This window comes from Camponotus floridanus, unplaced genomic scaffold (assembly GCF_003227725.1).
Source record: "Camponotus floridanus strain SB8 unplaced genomic scaffold, Cflo_v7.5 scaffold18, whole genome shotgun sequence".
In the NCBI taxonomy this organism is placed as follows: Eukaryota; Metazoa; Arthropoda; class Insecta; order Hymenoptera; family Formicidae; genus Camponotus; species Camponotus floridanus.
The window spans coordinates 2,841,401-2,858,476 of NW_020229303.1; the positions used below are offsets into that span (position 1 = coordinate 2,841,401).

Below are 17,076 nucleotides of genomic sequence, written 5' to 3' on the forward strand. Positions count from 1 at the left end.
ACTTTTCTCTGAGAAAATTATTGTTGAAAATTATATCATAAAAAAATCTTTTTAAATTAATAAAATAAATAAATAAAAAATAAATAAAAAAGTTAATAACTTATTTAAGAAAAATATATGATAATAGATGATGTAAAATAACATATTATGGTTAAAATGTTATGTTATACATCTCAAATATAAATTATTTGTAAAATATTTCAAGACTCCAAACATGTATATAAATAAAATCGGACTAATAGAGTTGAGCGTGAAGTAAATAGCGCACAAATAAAAAAATTCCCAATAATTATATATAAGTATAGGCAAATATTTATTAAGATGTTTTGCTCCTATTTCGGGCTATTTCAGGCTATTTTGTTACAATCAATTAGCAGAAAATCATTATATTATGTGATATCGGAATGATACGATATTTCAAAAATCAGAATGATACGATGATATTTCAAAAACTCTCGCATAAGAAGCTTCATCGATTTTAGCCATCAAGAAAAACAAAGCAATAAATAAAATGCGTCTCATTCCATCCAAATAGCCCGTAAATCCTTAAGAAGAAATGTGACGCATTGTTTGTTGTATTGCTTTTCCTGGCGGCTAAATTTGGTGTGACTTCTTATGCGAGGGTTTGATTGTGGTTTTTATAATATATCTATGACATTATTATTGAAAGTTATGTAAATTTAATATAGAGATAATGCGCGCTGTTAATTTCTTATTTTAATATTCTCGAAAGCAAAATATCTCACATAAGAAAAACAATTATATTTTATTATTCCCAAATTATTTATTACATATCTCCATATTATTATCCATTTCTCCGATTACATCACTAGTAATTTCTCTTTTATTTTTCACTAAGATTCCTTTTATTTCTTTATTGTTTTAAAAAAAAACTGGAAAAATTTATTTTTTAAATAAAATTGTTCGGATATAACAATTATTCAACTTATTTTACTTTAATCTTTTATTTCTTCTGTGTAACTAGTATTTAAATATTAATATCGTTTATTACTAGTATTTAAATATTAATATCGTTTATTCTTCCGAGAAGAGAGTCATGATCTCTTCAATAGAAGTATCTAAAGAAGAAACTGCTTTTGCTCGTAGAATACAAAAACAAAAGTAATGCAAATCAAAGCGATGAAAGTTGCTATACAAGATGTCCGAAAAATCGCCCGCAATACTTCGAAAGGTGATTCGAGACCCAAAAAGAGAAAAAAAAAGTTATATAAACATAAATCCGGAAATAAAAGTCGTTTCCGAGTTATACCACTTTTATGTTAAAAAGATCGTAATTTACGCTTGATCTTTCTTAATTTTATTTTAAATTTAAAATTTTTATTTTTTAATTTACATTTGTTATTTTTATTTAATACAAAAAATAATTCATGGATTTGAAAAAATAAGAAGGAATCCAAATGTTTTTCAAAGAGTTCGGAATTTCTTTGATAGAAGAATAAGGGCCTGCATTCGTGCTGAAGGTGATCATTTTGAACACCTTATTTAATTCGATTTAAATACTTGATTATCCTTGATTTTAAAAATAATGTAATCGTATTTAATAATATAATCGTATTTACATCCTGTATATTCGGAAAATATATTTCCTATTATACAACTGAAATTTCTATATCTAATTCTATATCTAGATATAATTCTATATCTAGATATATTTAGATATCTGGATTATAAGAATTTTAATTCTTAAAATTCTTGATAGTTAATTATTTTATTATTTTGTGTGTTATTCGCTTTATATTCATAACCTTATATACCTTTAATACTTTTTAATAATATTTAACTTTATATAACAATTTAAAAATATTATATATTTTCTTTTTTAACGAATAATTTGATTTTAATTATAATTTTAATTATTGATTGAATTTCTATAAATCTATAAATAAATTTCTATCTATAAATTATTTCTATCTATAATGCTATTATTATCTATTAAATTAAAAAAAATATAAAAGAAAAAATGAAATTGTTTATGAAAATAATAATAATACTAATAATAATAATAATAATACAAAAAATTGAAATATATGTGTATATAGGTATATACCCCTAAAAAAAACTTATAAAGGTAAAAAAACGCCACCGTACATAAAAAAAAATGAAAACATTTAAAAGAGTGATAAAAATAAAATATTTAAAAACCAATATGAGATCAATACTATTAGCCAAATACAATAAATTATGTAATATTAATTCGTAATCGATACTAAATGAGTTAAGATTACTTTAATTCCTAAAGCATTTTTTATATGATGTACATAATTTAAAAAAGTTTTACACAAATTCTAAATCGCATAAATGACCTTCAGGTCGAAGTAAGATATGAAAAGTTGGCATGCCCCTACTTAAATCATATAATTTAAAACAGGAAAAAGCAAGATTTTTGATGGTCCCAATGTAAAAAATTGATGTAAAAATTTGAAATTACATTATGGATTGCGCACGCGCGTAGCTAAATTTCGAACTTATATATCTTGTCTTCTCTGTATTTATCTAGAAACCACATAGAGATTAGGCAAAGTGAAATCTCTTTTTTTATGAGTTTTTTTATTTTCTTTGCAACTATATATATAAAGTTTGATTGTTGTAAGCGGGATTGAAAAACTTCGCAAGTCGTTTCTGGCCCATAGGCTGTCTGTTGCATATTCGTAGTCTAAAGCTTATTTTATAAAAATGTAAATTGTACTTACTAAATAAGAGGATTAACAAATATATATTGTATATATTGTATATATGTATATTGTATAATCAAATTTTTTATTTTATTCAAGATATGTAAACGACGGGGCGGAGGGGAGGGGGACACGCCAAGTTTTCAATCTTACTTCGACCTGAAGATCATTTATGCGATTTAGAATTTGTGTAAAACTTTTTTAAATTATATATATCATATAAAAATGCTTTAGGAATTAAAATAATCTTAACTCATTTAGTATTGATTACGAATTAATATCACATAATTTATTGTACTTGGCTAATAGTATCGATCACATATCGGTTTTTAAATATTTTATTTTTATCACTCTTTTAGATTTTTTTATTTCTTTTATGTACTTGGCGTATTTTTTTACCTTTATAAGGTTTTTTTAGGAAATCTCACTGCTTTTTGTAAAAATTTATATTATTTCTGCAAAAAATATATGTTAGATTTTTTAAAAATATGTTTTTATGTACTTAACGAATTTCTTTTTACCTTTATAAGGTTGTTTCTAGAGAGATATTACCACCTTCTTGTAAAAATTTATATTATTTCTGTATAAAATATAAATGCATTTTTAAAATCTTTACTAAGGGTAAGTCGCGTATTTTTACAAGACTTCATTTTCTGAATATTAGAGTTCACTCCCAAGTGGTGGTTTTTGAATATTGTATATTGTATATTGAATATTATAATACGATAAATTAGTCTCCTTAGAAGTCTTATCTAACGGCACAGTTTTTATATTTTTGTGATACCGCTTTCGAGATAGATTAGATTTGATCTTCAAGAGGTTTTTGAAAATTGTTATGCGATAAATTAATCTCTCACACGTATACACACATAAATGATTTTGTCTTTTAAAGCATTTTTGCACACTAAAGCGAATAATCATATATGCGGTATGAACGCAGCTTGAGCGACCAAATCGCTTTGAAGGAAAATAAAAAAATGTCACAATTCTGACATGCGATTATCATTTCTCGGGATTGACTGCACCGATTTTATTCAAACTGGTCACAATCGAAAGCTTGTATTTACATTATAGAAAAATGCCGTTACATTTTTAATTATGGTTTTAGTTTCTGAAATATTTTAATCGAAAGTTTATTTGTCAATTTGACGTAAAATTCCGAATAAGCTACTTGGTAGAGCTGCGTCAAAAACAGTAACTCTCAATGCTCGGGTCCAATTTTTTATCAGTTTTTTATGTATTTGTCGTCGCGACACAGTTACGCTTGATATACAAATATGTATACATAGTTATTTTTAAGAAAAAAAATATGTAATTAATAATTAATAGTTATTTATTTTTTCTTAAAAATAATTATGTATTTTTTTTACACCAATGGAATCCTTTCATTATTTTTTACCTAAAAGTATCGAGGTAAGAGATTGAACAGTAAATATTTTATGATATATATATATAAATATATATATATATATATATATATATATATATATATTTTATAGTTTATGCAAAATTAAGAAATTATTTCAAGCCTCATAACGAAAAGTACTTAAAAGTACTTAAAAAACTCGAAAAGTACTTAATGAAAAAATAATTAATTATAATGTTTTTTGATATACAAATTTTTTGAAAAGTTTCCTAGATAAGAAATGCAATAAAGAATAGGGAGAATGCAATAAAAAATAGAGTTTTGTTTAAAAAATTCAATGTGACCTTGTCCTGAGTTTGATGACGTCACCCAAGGTCAAACTCATGGCGTTAGTAAGAGATTTTTGAAAACCTACAACTTTTATTTAAAACATTTTTTTTTAAATGCATAGTTTATAAAATATTCAACCGTTTTCAAATTTTTGGTGCATACTCTGTATATATAATGTGTATATATATATATATACACACATAGCTTTGCAACTGTCCTGAGGTCTTTGAAAAGATGCGACAGTCTATGTATGTGTGACTCAATGTATATATATATATATATATATATATATGTATATATATATATATATATATATATATATATATATACATTGAGTCACACACACATGGACTGTCGGGTCTTTTCAAAGACCTCTGGACAGTTGCAAAGCTCAAGCGTTGAATATAATCTTTCGATTATAATTCATAAATTATGCATTTCTGGACATATGTGTACATTGTTTTCTTGTTTGGAGAATTCATCGTCAAAGTTTATTATCTTATATATATAAGATAATTCAGAAATACTTGTACAAACTTTGATGATGAATTCTCCAAACAAGAAAACAATGTACATATGTATGACACATATGTACTTAACACCAAGCATTTGTACAATAACACAGAAAATGATAATAAATTTAATTCGTTTGCATTTTCGTATTAGGCATCTCAAGACCACGTCAATCTATCGGCAGCCATAGTCTACCTACATCGAGCGATATCATCTCCAGTGTTTTGACCTCCATTCCAAAAGTAGAAAGTCACGAAGGTTTGACTAGTCTCTCTGCGATTTGGTCGGAGTTGGTATTACAAGATATTGCTGCTACAGTGCACTCCGTGGGTCTTGAAAATGCATGTTGCATGAACGAGCGGCGCCATCCGGAGTGCTACGAAATACGCGACGAGAAATTTGATTGCAAACGCTATTGGCGCTCGGTGCCGAGTTTGACGGTATACAGCTGTCAATTTGAGACTAGAGAACAGATGAATGGCGTTTCGGCGTATTTGGACGGTTCTGGTATCTATGGCGTCAACGATGATAAATTACATTTGTTGAGAACGTACGAGGATGGCAAGGTCGATCTGAGTGCCTGTGAATTATGTAATCAAACTGATCAAGATACGCTCAATCTGCTGCATCAGGTTTTCTTGCGCGAGCATAATCGCGTAGCGGAAAAACTAGCAAAGGTGAACGTGCATTGGGACGACTCGAAAATATTTCTGGAGGCGCGTCGTATTGTCGTCGCGCAGCTGCAGCATGTCACCTTCAACGAATACATACCGGTGATATTAAGGGAAGCTGCACTAGTTGATCCTGAGCTTAGACCGCTTGCGAATGGCTTTTATGCCGGTTACTCATCGTCCAACAAAGCAGGCACATATCACGCGGTGGCTCTAACAGCTCTGCGTGCTCTTGCTTGGATGCGTGCTGATAAAAAAGGTAGCATTGAAGATCATGTAACCGCGTCGGCCAATCGTATTGGTTTCGCAGCTGCGGTAGATGCGGCCATTTGGTCTGTGCACGCGGCGAGAGATCATGGAATATCTGGATATGTCAAATTTTTGACTGACTGTTTAGGAGAAAATATTAAAGTAAGCTTGATGACAAAAATAAATTTTGCTATTATATAAATTATATTATCTTTTTTTTTCCTATTTAATTTTATATTTAATTTTTGCTTAAATCTTTAATTAATCGCAGATGAAAAATTAACTAATCTTCTCTAAATCTTCTCTAAATGTGTCCTCTTTAAATCTAATAAAATTTAGTATATCCGTATTTAATTATGTTTCATCAATAAATCTATAAATAAGACAGAAAATATAATTTAAAAAAATTAATTTTAAACAAATATTTATATTTTTATAAAAATCGAAGTAACTGTTTTAAAATTTACTTCAAATACAGATTGAAAATTTCACGAATTTGGCGCAAGTAATGCAATCGGAGCATGTGCAGCTGCTGAGTCGAATTTATATGAATTTAGAAGACGTGGATCTTATTGTTGGTGGAATCTTGGAAACTCCAGTCACCGGTGCTGCGGTCGGCCCAACGTTTGAATGTCTTCTTAAAAAACAATTTGTAACCATAAGAAATTCCGATCGCTTTTGGTATGAGAATGACATTCCCCCATCAGGATTAACAATTGCTCAACTGACCGAAATTAGGAAGGTGTCTCTTGCTGGCATTCTATGCGCAAACACGGACATTCGCAAGATACAGCCGAGAGTATTTATCCGACAGGATCCATATCTGAACAGCAAGATCAATTGCGAACAGTATGAATCATTGAGTATCGCACCGTGGATTGAAGAACCATTGTCACTTCCTATAATGCAGCACAACTCAATTCATGTAAGTACGACCACATATGAGCCGACACAATCCGTGCCGGAGATTAGTCCAGAAATACTCGCTGCTGCGATGAAAAGAGCGGAGGAAAAACTGATTGAGCGTAAACAACTTGAATATAATGCTTGGCTGGAACAGAGAGTTGTCGATCCGAAATCAGCTGCTGGAACTGCGGCCAGTTTTTCCAAAGCTAATAAAGACGCTCTTCTACTCGCCAATTCATCCATCATGTACGAATTGGCTACAAATGAAATTCTGAACGGTGTGCATGGTCTTCAACGCAAGAAGCGCCAAGTCTTTGATAATACGGAGAACGTTTTAGGATTTCCTAACGCGAATGAATTTTCCGATTTGTTGCAAAACGTTGACATCTCCGGCTTTCTAAATAATCATCACAAACCGACTAATCATGAGGAGGTGCAGTGTCCCATTGATGACTCTCCATGCGACCCTACTACACCTTATCGGACTTTATCAGGTCATTGCAACAACCTGCGTAATCCTAGTCTCGGTAAATCATTGACAACCTTCGCTCGTCTGTTGCCACCCGCTTACGAGGATGGTGTTTCTAAACCAAGAAGTACTTCTGTTACTGGTGCACCGCTACCGAATCCCCGAGTAATCTCCACCGTAATTCATCCTGACATCTCGAATTTGCACAATCGCTACACGTTGATGGTGATGCAATTTGCGCAGTTTTTGGATCACGATTTAACAATGACACCCATACACAAAGGCTTTCAAGAATCGATTCCCAGCTGTCGATCATGTGATTCTCCACGTACTGTTCATCCCGAATGCAGCCCGATCCCAGTGCCGCCGGGTGATCACTTCTATCCAACTGTAAATGTTTCATCAGGCGCACGCATGTGTTTCCCGTCGATGAGATCGCTGCCAGGCCAGCAACATTTGGGACCACGCGAGCAGGTGAACCAAAATACTGGTTTTTTAGATGCATCGGTGGTTTATGGCGAGAACTCGTGTATTTGTAATATCCTACGCGGTTTCAACGGCCGCATGAACATCACGACGAATTCGAGACGCGGTAAGGACTTACTACCACAATCCATGACGCATCCGGAATGCAAAGCCCGATCGGGATTTTGCTTCATCGGCGGTGATGGCCGCGCTTCGGAACAACCGGCATTGGCTGTTATGCACACTATGTGGGTGCGTGAACACAATCGCGTAATGGAAGGCATGCGGCAGGTAAATTTCCTTTTTCTTCATATATTATTTGCATTTCTTTATATATATATATATATATATATATATATATATATTTATATATATATATATATATATACACCCACAGGGCACAAAATACTAAAAGACGACGAAAAGATGTCTTTTCTAAGTCGACTTTTGGACATGGCGAAAAAGATGTCTTATAGATGTCTTTTCGTCATGTCGAAAAGACGACTAAAATAAAACGTCCTTTCGTCGATCTTTTAAAGTCTAGAATTTGTACGTCCAAACCCAGACAACACAGGACATTCTATGGACATTCATTTTATGTCCATTTTATGTCCGCACGTCCATGGACATAAAATAAACGTCCATCGTACATCCGATTTAAGATATCCGTTAACGGTCAATATTTGGACGTCCACAATTTGGATGTCCGGTCTTGGAGGTCAAAGCACGCAAGCATGTATTAGTTCGTTCGTTTACCGCTACGCGACGTGCTATGCGCTATCTTTCTCGTGTTTAAGTTTCAGTTATGAGAATTATATAAAATTTGCAAAAGATAACAAATAAGATTAAAAATGTTTAATTGTTCAATTTAATTTCTGATCTAAAGCACGGGTTTCAGATATTAAATTGATTTTATAAGTCGGACAAGTAAACGTCCGGCGAATAAACGAAAATAATTTTTCATTATCTATTTAAGATGTAAAGTGCAATATGCAAGTATAAATTATGGATAAAATTTTTATACAAAATTTTTATGTAAAATTTTATATGAAATAGATAAATTATATTATTATTTAGGGATTGAAATATATATGTTTCGTTTATAAATTATGATATGATTTAGTCGTCTTTTAGTCATCTTTTAGTCATTTTTTGGCTTGACAGATTAGTGACTAAATTCGGGTCATGAGACGACTTTTAGTCGACTTTTCGTCGACTATTGTCTCTAACTAAAAGACGTCTTTGACGAAAATATGTCCAGTTTTGTCGTCTTTTAGACGTCTTTGTGCCCTGTGGGTATATATATATATATATATATATATATATATATATATATATATAGAGAGAGAGAGAGAGAGAGAGAGAGAGAGAGAGAGAGAGAGCACAATATGAAATAATGATACTCTAGATTTAATATTTAATAAATATAGACGAAAAAAATGTATATAAAGAGAAGAATCAAAATATCAATAAATACATAATCCATACAGCACCGAAAGATTGCAGAAACATTACATACACCTATCACGGAAACATTGTAACATTGCATGGAAGTTGCGAAATGTTTCTGCAACATTACTGCAAGCTTACAGCAACGTTGAAATGTCCGCCCTCAAAAATATTACAATGTAAGATTGTAATAATGTTACGGTGCAACGTATTTGCAATATTAAAACGCGTTTTGCTACAAATGCAGATCGTTTTAAATTTAATAAATAAATCTTGAAAATATGAAATGTTTAAGAAAGATAGGAAAAAAACATTTACCGCTTTTGAAAAAAAACATCTATTAGTGTTTTTTATCAAATGTATCTTATTAAATATTTATTTCAATAATATACATACAATTATTTTACATACATTCGACACCAGAATATTTTAATACGTGCAATAAATGAATTATTTCCTCTTTACTTATTCAATTAAGAAAAATCTGTTTAATATTCTGAAACCCAATAAAAGGTCCAGATTATTAAACAAATAATTTGTTAGGATCCCTTATTAGGATTCAGAATATTAAGTAAAACCAAGTCAGTTTATCAGAAATTAAACTGACACAAGATAAGAAATATAATTATTACATTAATTCTTTCTAGATCTTATAACCATCTTAGATGAATTCGAATACAAGTTAGTTAAATTGGGTGTCGCCGCGTAGCGGCAAGTAAAGAAACACATGTTATACATTTTCGCTATGTTGAAACGTTGTTGCAACATTGCCAAAGTAATATTACAAAATAATGTCTCTGCATTATTTCTTCAACATTACACTGCTATGTGCAATGTTGATGCAAGCTTCTGCGCAGTATGGAAAGTCAATATATGCAATATAAATGATAACGAAACAGTAATTTTATTCAATTTTTTTTATATCTCTACATATTCTATAATATCGATCAAACTCTTAAACATGTTGCCAATACTCTATTTACATTTTATTTGATAGGTATGTTTATCTTTTTGATTTGATATTGTAATATTATAATATTTATGAAACAGGTAAATGTCCACTGGGACGGTGAAAAGCTGTTCCAAGAGACGCGACGCATCATTAGTGCTATGCTGCAGCATATCACGTACAATGAATTTCTGCCAAGGATTCTCGGCTGGAATGCCGTTAGTCTATATGGTCTCAAATTGTTGCCTCAAGGTTACTATAAAGAATATTCACCTACCTGCAATCCTAGTGTACTTAATGAATTTGCCAGCGCGGCTTTCCGGATCGGTCATTCGTTGCTACGGCCGCACTTACCGCGTATGGACCGCAACTATCAGAATGTCGATCCGCCCATTTTACTGCGCGATGGATTTTTTAATCCAGATATGCTTTACCAAGAGAATATGATAGATGAAATGGTATGCGGCTTGATGGGTACACCAATGGAAACACTAGATCAATTTATCACTGGTGAAGTGACTAACCATCTGTTTGAGCAACATGGTATACCACATTCCGGTGTGGATTTGATAGCCCTGAACGTTCACCGTGCTCGCGATCACGGGATACCATCATATAATCACTATAGAGCGCTCTGTAATTTGAAGAAAGCAACTACGTTTGAGGATTTATCCAGGGAAATGGCACCGGAAGTAATTGCCCGCATGAAACGTATATACGCCTCCGTGGACGACATTGATCTATTCCCAGGTGGTATGAGTGAACGACCACTTCAAGGCGGTCTAGTTGGGCCCACTTTCGCATGCATCATTGCCATTCAGTTCAGACAATCAAGGAAATGCGATCGTTTTTGGTATGAAACTGATGATCCAAACATCCGCTTTACTGAACATCAATTGGCAGAAATTCGCAAAACTACCTTGGCCAAGGTGATGTGCGAGAACATGGACAATCAAATGGATATGCAGAGGGCGGCATTTGATCTACCCAGTAATTTTTTGAACCCGCGTGTACCCTGTAGCTCTATGCCTCATATGGATTTCTCTGCTTGGCGAGAGACTAGACATGGCTGTCAAATTGGTGGAAGAAATGTCGCTATTGGCGAATCTGGCTTCCCCACACCTTGCACCAGTTGCATTTGCACTGCCGAAGGAGTAAGTATATTATTCAATAAATGAAAAGAGATATACGTATAATTTCGTTTATTTTAAATTTCAATAATCGATAAGTAGGAAAATGGTAATAAGTAGTTTATATTCACAATATGATGATAAAATTTTTGACAATTTAAAAGCTCCTTTTTCGCGAAAGCAAAATATTGGATGATTGATAATCGAAGAAAATCAATAAGAATCAAATTGCGCATGCTGACACTAAGATTCATGTTAACAAGTATACATGTGATCACTCTTTCTTTCTCTGGCTAAATTAATTTTTTAAGGAGGATATCTGAAGGTTTATCTCAATTTTGTCTATTTTCAAAAGAACACTTTGCTATCATTTGACCATCCTATCAAAATAATGCCAACAAAAATTGCTAATAAAATAATGCAAATGTTGAAGACAAATTTTTTTTCTTTCAGACGCAATGTGCCTCGCTGAGGGTCACGGATTGCAATCAACTTTTACGAGAAGCTTCCCGAGAAGCGATTTTGCGCGATGATGTATGTACTGCCCAATGCGGTTTCGTTTTAGCAGCTACGGAGACTACGGCGAGACTACAACAATTCACCACACCCAGTAGTTCTGGTTTTCCCGGTTTCCCGCCGCATACGAATAACTTGAGAAATTCGCCAACGCCGGCTTCGTTCAACGGTTTTAAACTGCCGGATCTTTCGCAGTTTATTGGTTGAGTCAAAAGAGATGGGAAGACTTGAAATTCGTAACTCGTTTACTGATTATTGTATTGTAAGCAGAAAATACACTGCCTCTTTCCTTTGAGAGACTGTACGGCAATGCGATCATAAAAATATCACGGATATTAGATTGGTCGTGCTCAAGCTCATTAATACTACAAAGAAAAAAACTATAAAAAAAAAAGAAAAGATAAAATACAAAAGAAGAGGAGAGTGAGAAAGATAGAGAGAAAGAGCGGGTGAGCATGCCTTGAACATAATGCGACATTTATTGAAAGGTAAAAGAAAGTACCTGTCGGTGTGTAAATATAGATTATAAGGCGTAAGTATTTAATTTATCGGAGAAAACGAGATCGCATGGTCGAAAAATAAAAGAGAACGGAAAAACATGCAAATGCACGGAATATGAAACTTTTTAAATGAAGAATAGGATATTAAGTAAGCGCATAAACAAGCAATGAATAAGAACGATGATACGAAATAAATTATCATGTAATACATTGCGATAAATATACTATGTTATCGCAAAAATTAGAAAAGTTACGTATACATTGAACACTGGACACGCAATGTTATATACTGCATATACGTGTCGGCGCCATTTTAGACATTTTGATAATGAATGGAATCGGTATGACGATAAAAAATAGAAAACGTTCGTTTTGAATTTGTCTTTCTTTCTTTCGTTACATCTCTATCTAATTTTGTATTATAATAATGTGAAATGTATAGTCTTAATAAATGTTAATATTTCTTTTTTTGTCGTTTTTCTTATATAAATAACGTGATATAAATATTGCGCGTGCGTTTGCCTTCACGGACCTTAAAGTTTGATTTTTTAGACTTACTAATCTGAAATAAAATGTAAGTTCCGTGAAGGTCGACGATTATCTTCTAAAAGGATGCGTTATTTACAGGGAATTCATGGGACTAACAATGGCCCATAAAAAAAATATTCAATATGTTGCATTTACAGGAGGTTTATCCTCGAAGTATATACTCGGTCGAGTTTGGTCCAACATGCCTCTTTTTGGACTTTTGGAAAAATGTCTGAAGATTTTCTTGCTTTTCTAAGGTTTCAATTTAATTGGCAGGAACTTCTTGTTTATTATTAACCATGGCATTTTCTTGAATCGCAGGCGTCTGCTCTATGCAACGCCATAGTCCGTAGGTTTTACCGATTATCGTCTGCCATAATCTCAAGGTACCGTCCTCGGATCCGCTGGCGTACAATTCACCATCTGGTGAAAAGCGTACACAATGCACAGGCCCAAAATGTCCTTTGAATGATTCTATGAACAGAAATTATATTATATACAATTATGCTTATCATTCTGTTAATAAGAATTGTAACATTTACAAATGTGACCAATCTCACCTAACTCTGCTCCTGTATTATAATCAAACTTGTACATCTTAAAGTCTTCTCCACAACAAACAAACATACTACAATCCGGATGCAAGCTGGCACTATTAACTTGAGTCGGAACCGTAAATTCTTTTATCTTGGTTAATCTAACAAAGGAATTTAAAAATTAAAAAAATTATATTTTCATATATGAAAATGTATCATTAATTTTTATTATTGTGACAATGTCAATGGATGATAATAATAATGAATAATTTAATATTGTTGCTTGTACAATAAAGAAAAAAATACATACTCTTTACTATTCCAGAAGGTAACAATATTAGAGTGAGTTGTAGTAATGATACTACCGTCCTTAGATACTTCCATGGAACTTGGAATTGCAGGGAAATCTAATCTTTTAATTTCTTGTCCACTATTTCTATCCCATACTCTCAATGTTTTATCATCTGCACAAGTAATTAAGGCAGAATTATTATCAAAGAAAGTGACATGCCTAATACCACTTGCGTGACCGGAAAATATCTATGAAAGAAAAAAAAAATATTATTTTAAATGTTTTAGTAATTTTAACATTGTTGTATTAGTTTATATAACATTATTTACTTGTGGAAGTGCTTCTGGTTTATTAAGATCATAAATACGTATGAGCTTTTCATAAGAGCCAGTACATAGATAATTGGAATCAGTACTAAAATTGACTGATTTAACAATATGCTTATGCTGAAAAGAATGGATTTCTTCTCCTTTAATTGCATCCCAGACTTTAGCATTAAAATCAGCTGCACCAGTTGCAGCTCGAGTAGCTTGTGGATTTAACGCTACACCCCATACTGCCCCTTTGTGTCCTTCAAATGTACCGATCCAATCTCCAGTGTCGCCTTGTCGTAACATAGGCTTGCCATCTAGAAGAAATAGAAGAATTATTCAAAAATATATATATTCTATTATATATATATATATATATATATATATATATATATAAAAGTAATTTTATACATAATGGCTAAATTTCACTTAATACAATATATATAAAGAGTATATATTAATAATAATATATATTAATATTAAGAGTATATATTAATAAAATATACATAAATTATAGGAGAATATATTTTTGTTAATCTATTTTCAAATAAGATTCTGAAATATAATTTGTAATATATACACATAATTATATTATATTATTATCTATTACACATATATTAGTAATTTAATATCTCATAAAAACAAATTTTGTAAATATCAAATATAGAATTATATGAAAAATGATATAGTATTTCCTTTATCTTTTCTCTTATCTACCATTCTTAATTCTCTACCATTCGTATTTTTCTTTTTTTTTTCTTTTTTAATATGATTTGTGTATCACATACATATATATATAAGGCCCTATGGAAATTATATATAAGGAATCTTTTTTTAATTTCAACTGAGTTATTATCGCTGATAGTACGACTGATTACATTTACAGTATTACAGTATACAGCAAATAATCTCGTCCGTGTTATCTGGTCTTGAAATGTATATCAAATTCCCTTGGAATTAATATTGTGTGATGTAGGAAGGGAGTACGTTAAGAGCACACGATATCTAACCTCGAAGTTGCGGAGCCTTGGGCGGTCAGAAAGAATTAGGCCAAGGCGACCGAGAATCGAACATACGGCCAAACGATCGAAGAGAAAAAAAATCAGAGTAGCGTACGACAGATAGCCTTATCCGAATGACGATTCAATTCTACTCATTACCTTTGCACGCCGAAATGAGATAATATCCGGATTCGGTGACATCAGAAAAGGCGAGATGAACCACGGGCCTCGTGTGTCCGCTACATGTCAACGGTGTTTGTCGTAAATTGGCCATCGTATTATTGCTTTTTCTTTCTTCTTTCTTCCTTTCTCAACGCTGTCGTCAATACGTTCGTTCACGACGTTATTTGACTTATGACGTTTGCGACGAACGAACAAACGGACGGACGGCAATACTTCGTAATAAGTTCGAAGATGCTATGATTTTAATTGTTCCGCGTGAACTCAACTATAAACCGTCGCAATAAGCACAATGGAGCTCGACTGTTCGACTGACGATGACCGATGACGGTCGCGGTGTACCGAATCACTGGTACCGATCGCCACGTACCGACAATCAAGTTCAGAATACCCGAGACAGGAAGAGTGTCGCACGTGCGCGGCCTCGTGTTGTCGCTGTCCTCGTCTTCCTTGTCCTTTTTCTTCTGTCTGCACCTCTGTCTATCCTATTCTTTCTTTTCCTCAAGGTGCCGATCGTTATTTATTCAGAAATAAGGGAGCTTATCTCTCTTTTATTTCATATATATATATATTTTATGCGTGTACAGGGTTCCAAATTGACGAGTTTATATATATATATATATATACAGGGTGGGCCATTTTAAGTGATCCACTCAAATATTTCGGAAAATAATGAAAAATCAAAAAAATGTTTCAGATAAAAGTTGTATGGCTTGAAGGGGGCCATCAGATAGCGGCAATGATTTGACATGGGAGAGTCATTTGAAGGTGACGTAAAGGTCACCTTCAATTTCTTAAATGGAACACCCTATTTTTTATTACATATTCGTGTAGCTTATCTCGAGAGCTTTCCAAAACACTATAATAAAATATTTCTTCATTGAGTACTTTTCGAGTTATGAGACTTGAAATCATTTCTTAATTTTGCATAAACCATAAAATATCTAGTAAAATATTCATTTTTCGATTATCTTACCTTAATACTTTTATGTACAAAATAATGAGAGGAATCAATTGGTGTAAAGAAAACACATAGTTGTTTTTAAAAAAATATGTAATTGTTAATTGCAAATTACATAGTTTTTTCTTAAAAACAACTTTATGTTTTTTCTTTACACCAATTGATTCCTCTCATTATTTTGTACATAAAATTATTAAGGTAAGATAATCGAAAAATGAATATTCCCAGACAGCACACAAATATCCGAAGGACATCCATAAGATAGTCATTAAGGACATTGAAGATATCCACAGATTATCCGTTTTCTGTTTTTCGGACATTTAATGGACGTCCGTAGTATATTTGTTTATGAAATTGGTGGACATGCTTTAATCCCTAAATGATATCCAACGGATGTCCTATGGATATGAGAGGGGAATCAGGAATTTTAATTTACATATAAATATTTTAAAATAATATATTTAGAAATTAGTAAATAGCTTAATATCGCTAGTCGAATTAACAAAAGGTTAAATGAAATTGTGTAGTCGACCAAACTAGCCAGAAATATAATTTATTCAATACGACGTTTCGACCATATGGTTGTAGTCCTTATCAAGTATACACTGGAATAGATATATAAGTTGCAAAAAATTATTATTTACATCTAATTTTCGGTTTGAACCGTAATACGCACAATTAATTTAGTTTAAACGTGAGATATTTTAAATATACATACAAATTAGCCGACGTATTGGTAATCAGAGTGTCGGCATAGATAATAATCTTGTACGAAGCACAAGTCACATTAACAAACTTTATTTTTAAAAATTCAATTTTTAAGAACAATGAGTCCGTGTGGGACCTCGTCAAAGACTAAACGCGATCATAAGTAAACGGAACTACATGACCTTTATTATTTTGTCATAAATGTTGTTTAAGTTTTCTGTGTCTTTTTGTAAGTTGATTAGGTTATCAAATCTCTTTATGAAAAACATCTCAGCAATTTCTCTTTTGCGAACATACTATGTATTAAAAGCATTTAAGATGTTTAATGCATTATAATACATACCATAATTTTT

The 17,076-nt window shown here is 32.1% G+C and overlaps 2 protein-coding genes across 3 annotated transcripts in view; one reads left to right on the top strand and one right to left on the bottom strand.

Moving 5' to 3' along the window:
• The window catches only part of LOC105255775, a 51,088-nt gene extending 38,513 nt beyond the window's left edge, over positions 1 to 12,575 (top strand). The window contains exons 5-8 of the mRNA XM_011265263.3: positions 5,056 to 5,984; positions 6,301 to 7,953; positions 10,162 to 11,214; positions 11,644 to 12,575. Coding sequence (XP_011263565.1) covers positions 5,056 to 5,984; positions 6,301 to 7,953; positions 10,162 to 11,214; positions 11,644 to 11,913 — 3,905 coding nt within the window. The 3' untranslated portion in view covers positions 11,914 to 12,575. The remainder of the gene's footprint in view (positions 1 to 5,055; positions 5,985 to 6,300; positions 7,954 to 10,161; positions 11,215 to 11,643) is intronic.
• A 100-nt stretch (positions 12,576 to 12,675) lies between these two features.
• Positions 12,676 to 15,521, bottom strand: LOC105255776 (serine-threonine kinase receptor-associated protein). Of its 2 annotated transcripts, none has more exons than XM_025407506.1 (5): positions 14,884 to 15,013; positions 13,892 to 14,190; positions 13,581 to 13,810; positions 13,295 to 13,431; positions 12,676 to 13,208 (listed from the first exon to the last, which is right to left on the bottom strand). In XM_025407506.1, the coding sequence occupies exons 2-5, from the start codon at positions 14,177 to 14,179 to the stop codon at positions 13,000 to 13,002; spliced, it is 864 nt and encodes a 287-aa protein (XP_025263291.1). In that variant the 5' UTR covers positions 14,180 to 14,190; positions 14,884 to 15,013; the 3' UTR covers positions 12,676 to 12,999. The 2 variants fall into 2 exon arrangements, with proteins under 2 accessions (XP_025263291.1, XP_011263567.1); XM_011265265.3 differs by lacking the exon at positions 14,884 to 15,013 and adding an exon at positions 15,034 to 15,521 and having other exon boundaries at positions 12,680 to 13,208.
• Positions 15,522 to 17,076: the final 1,555 nt, after the last annotated feature.

What these genes read in the sequence shown, in the direction of transcription:
- LOC105255776 (XM_011265265.3), bottom strand. Translation starts at nt 15,148, where the DNA reads ATGGCCAATTTACGACAAACACCGTTGACATGTAGCGGACACACGAGG. An exon ending in AACCAGAAGCACTTCCACAA is followed by an intron (nt 13,811 to 13,891) that starts GTAAATAATGTT and finishes TTTCTTTCATAG; the next exon opens with ATATTTTCCGGTCACGCAAG. An exon ending in ACCTTCTGGAATAGTAAAGA is followed by an intron (nt 13,432 to 13,580) that starts GTATGTATTTTT and finishes TTCCTTTGTTAG; the next exon opens with ATTAACCAAGATAAAAGAAT.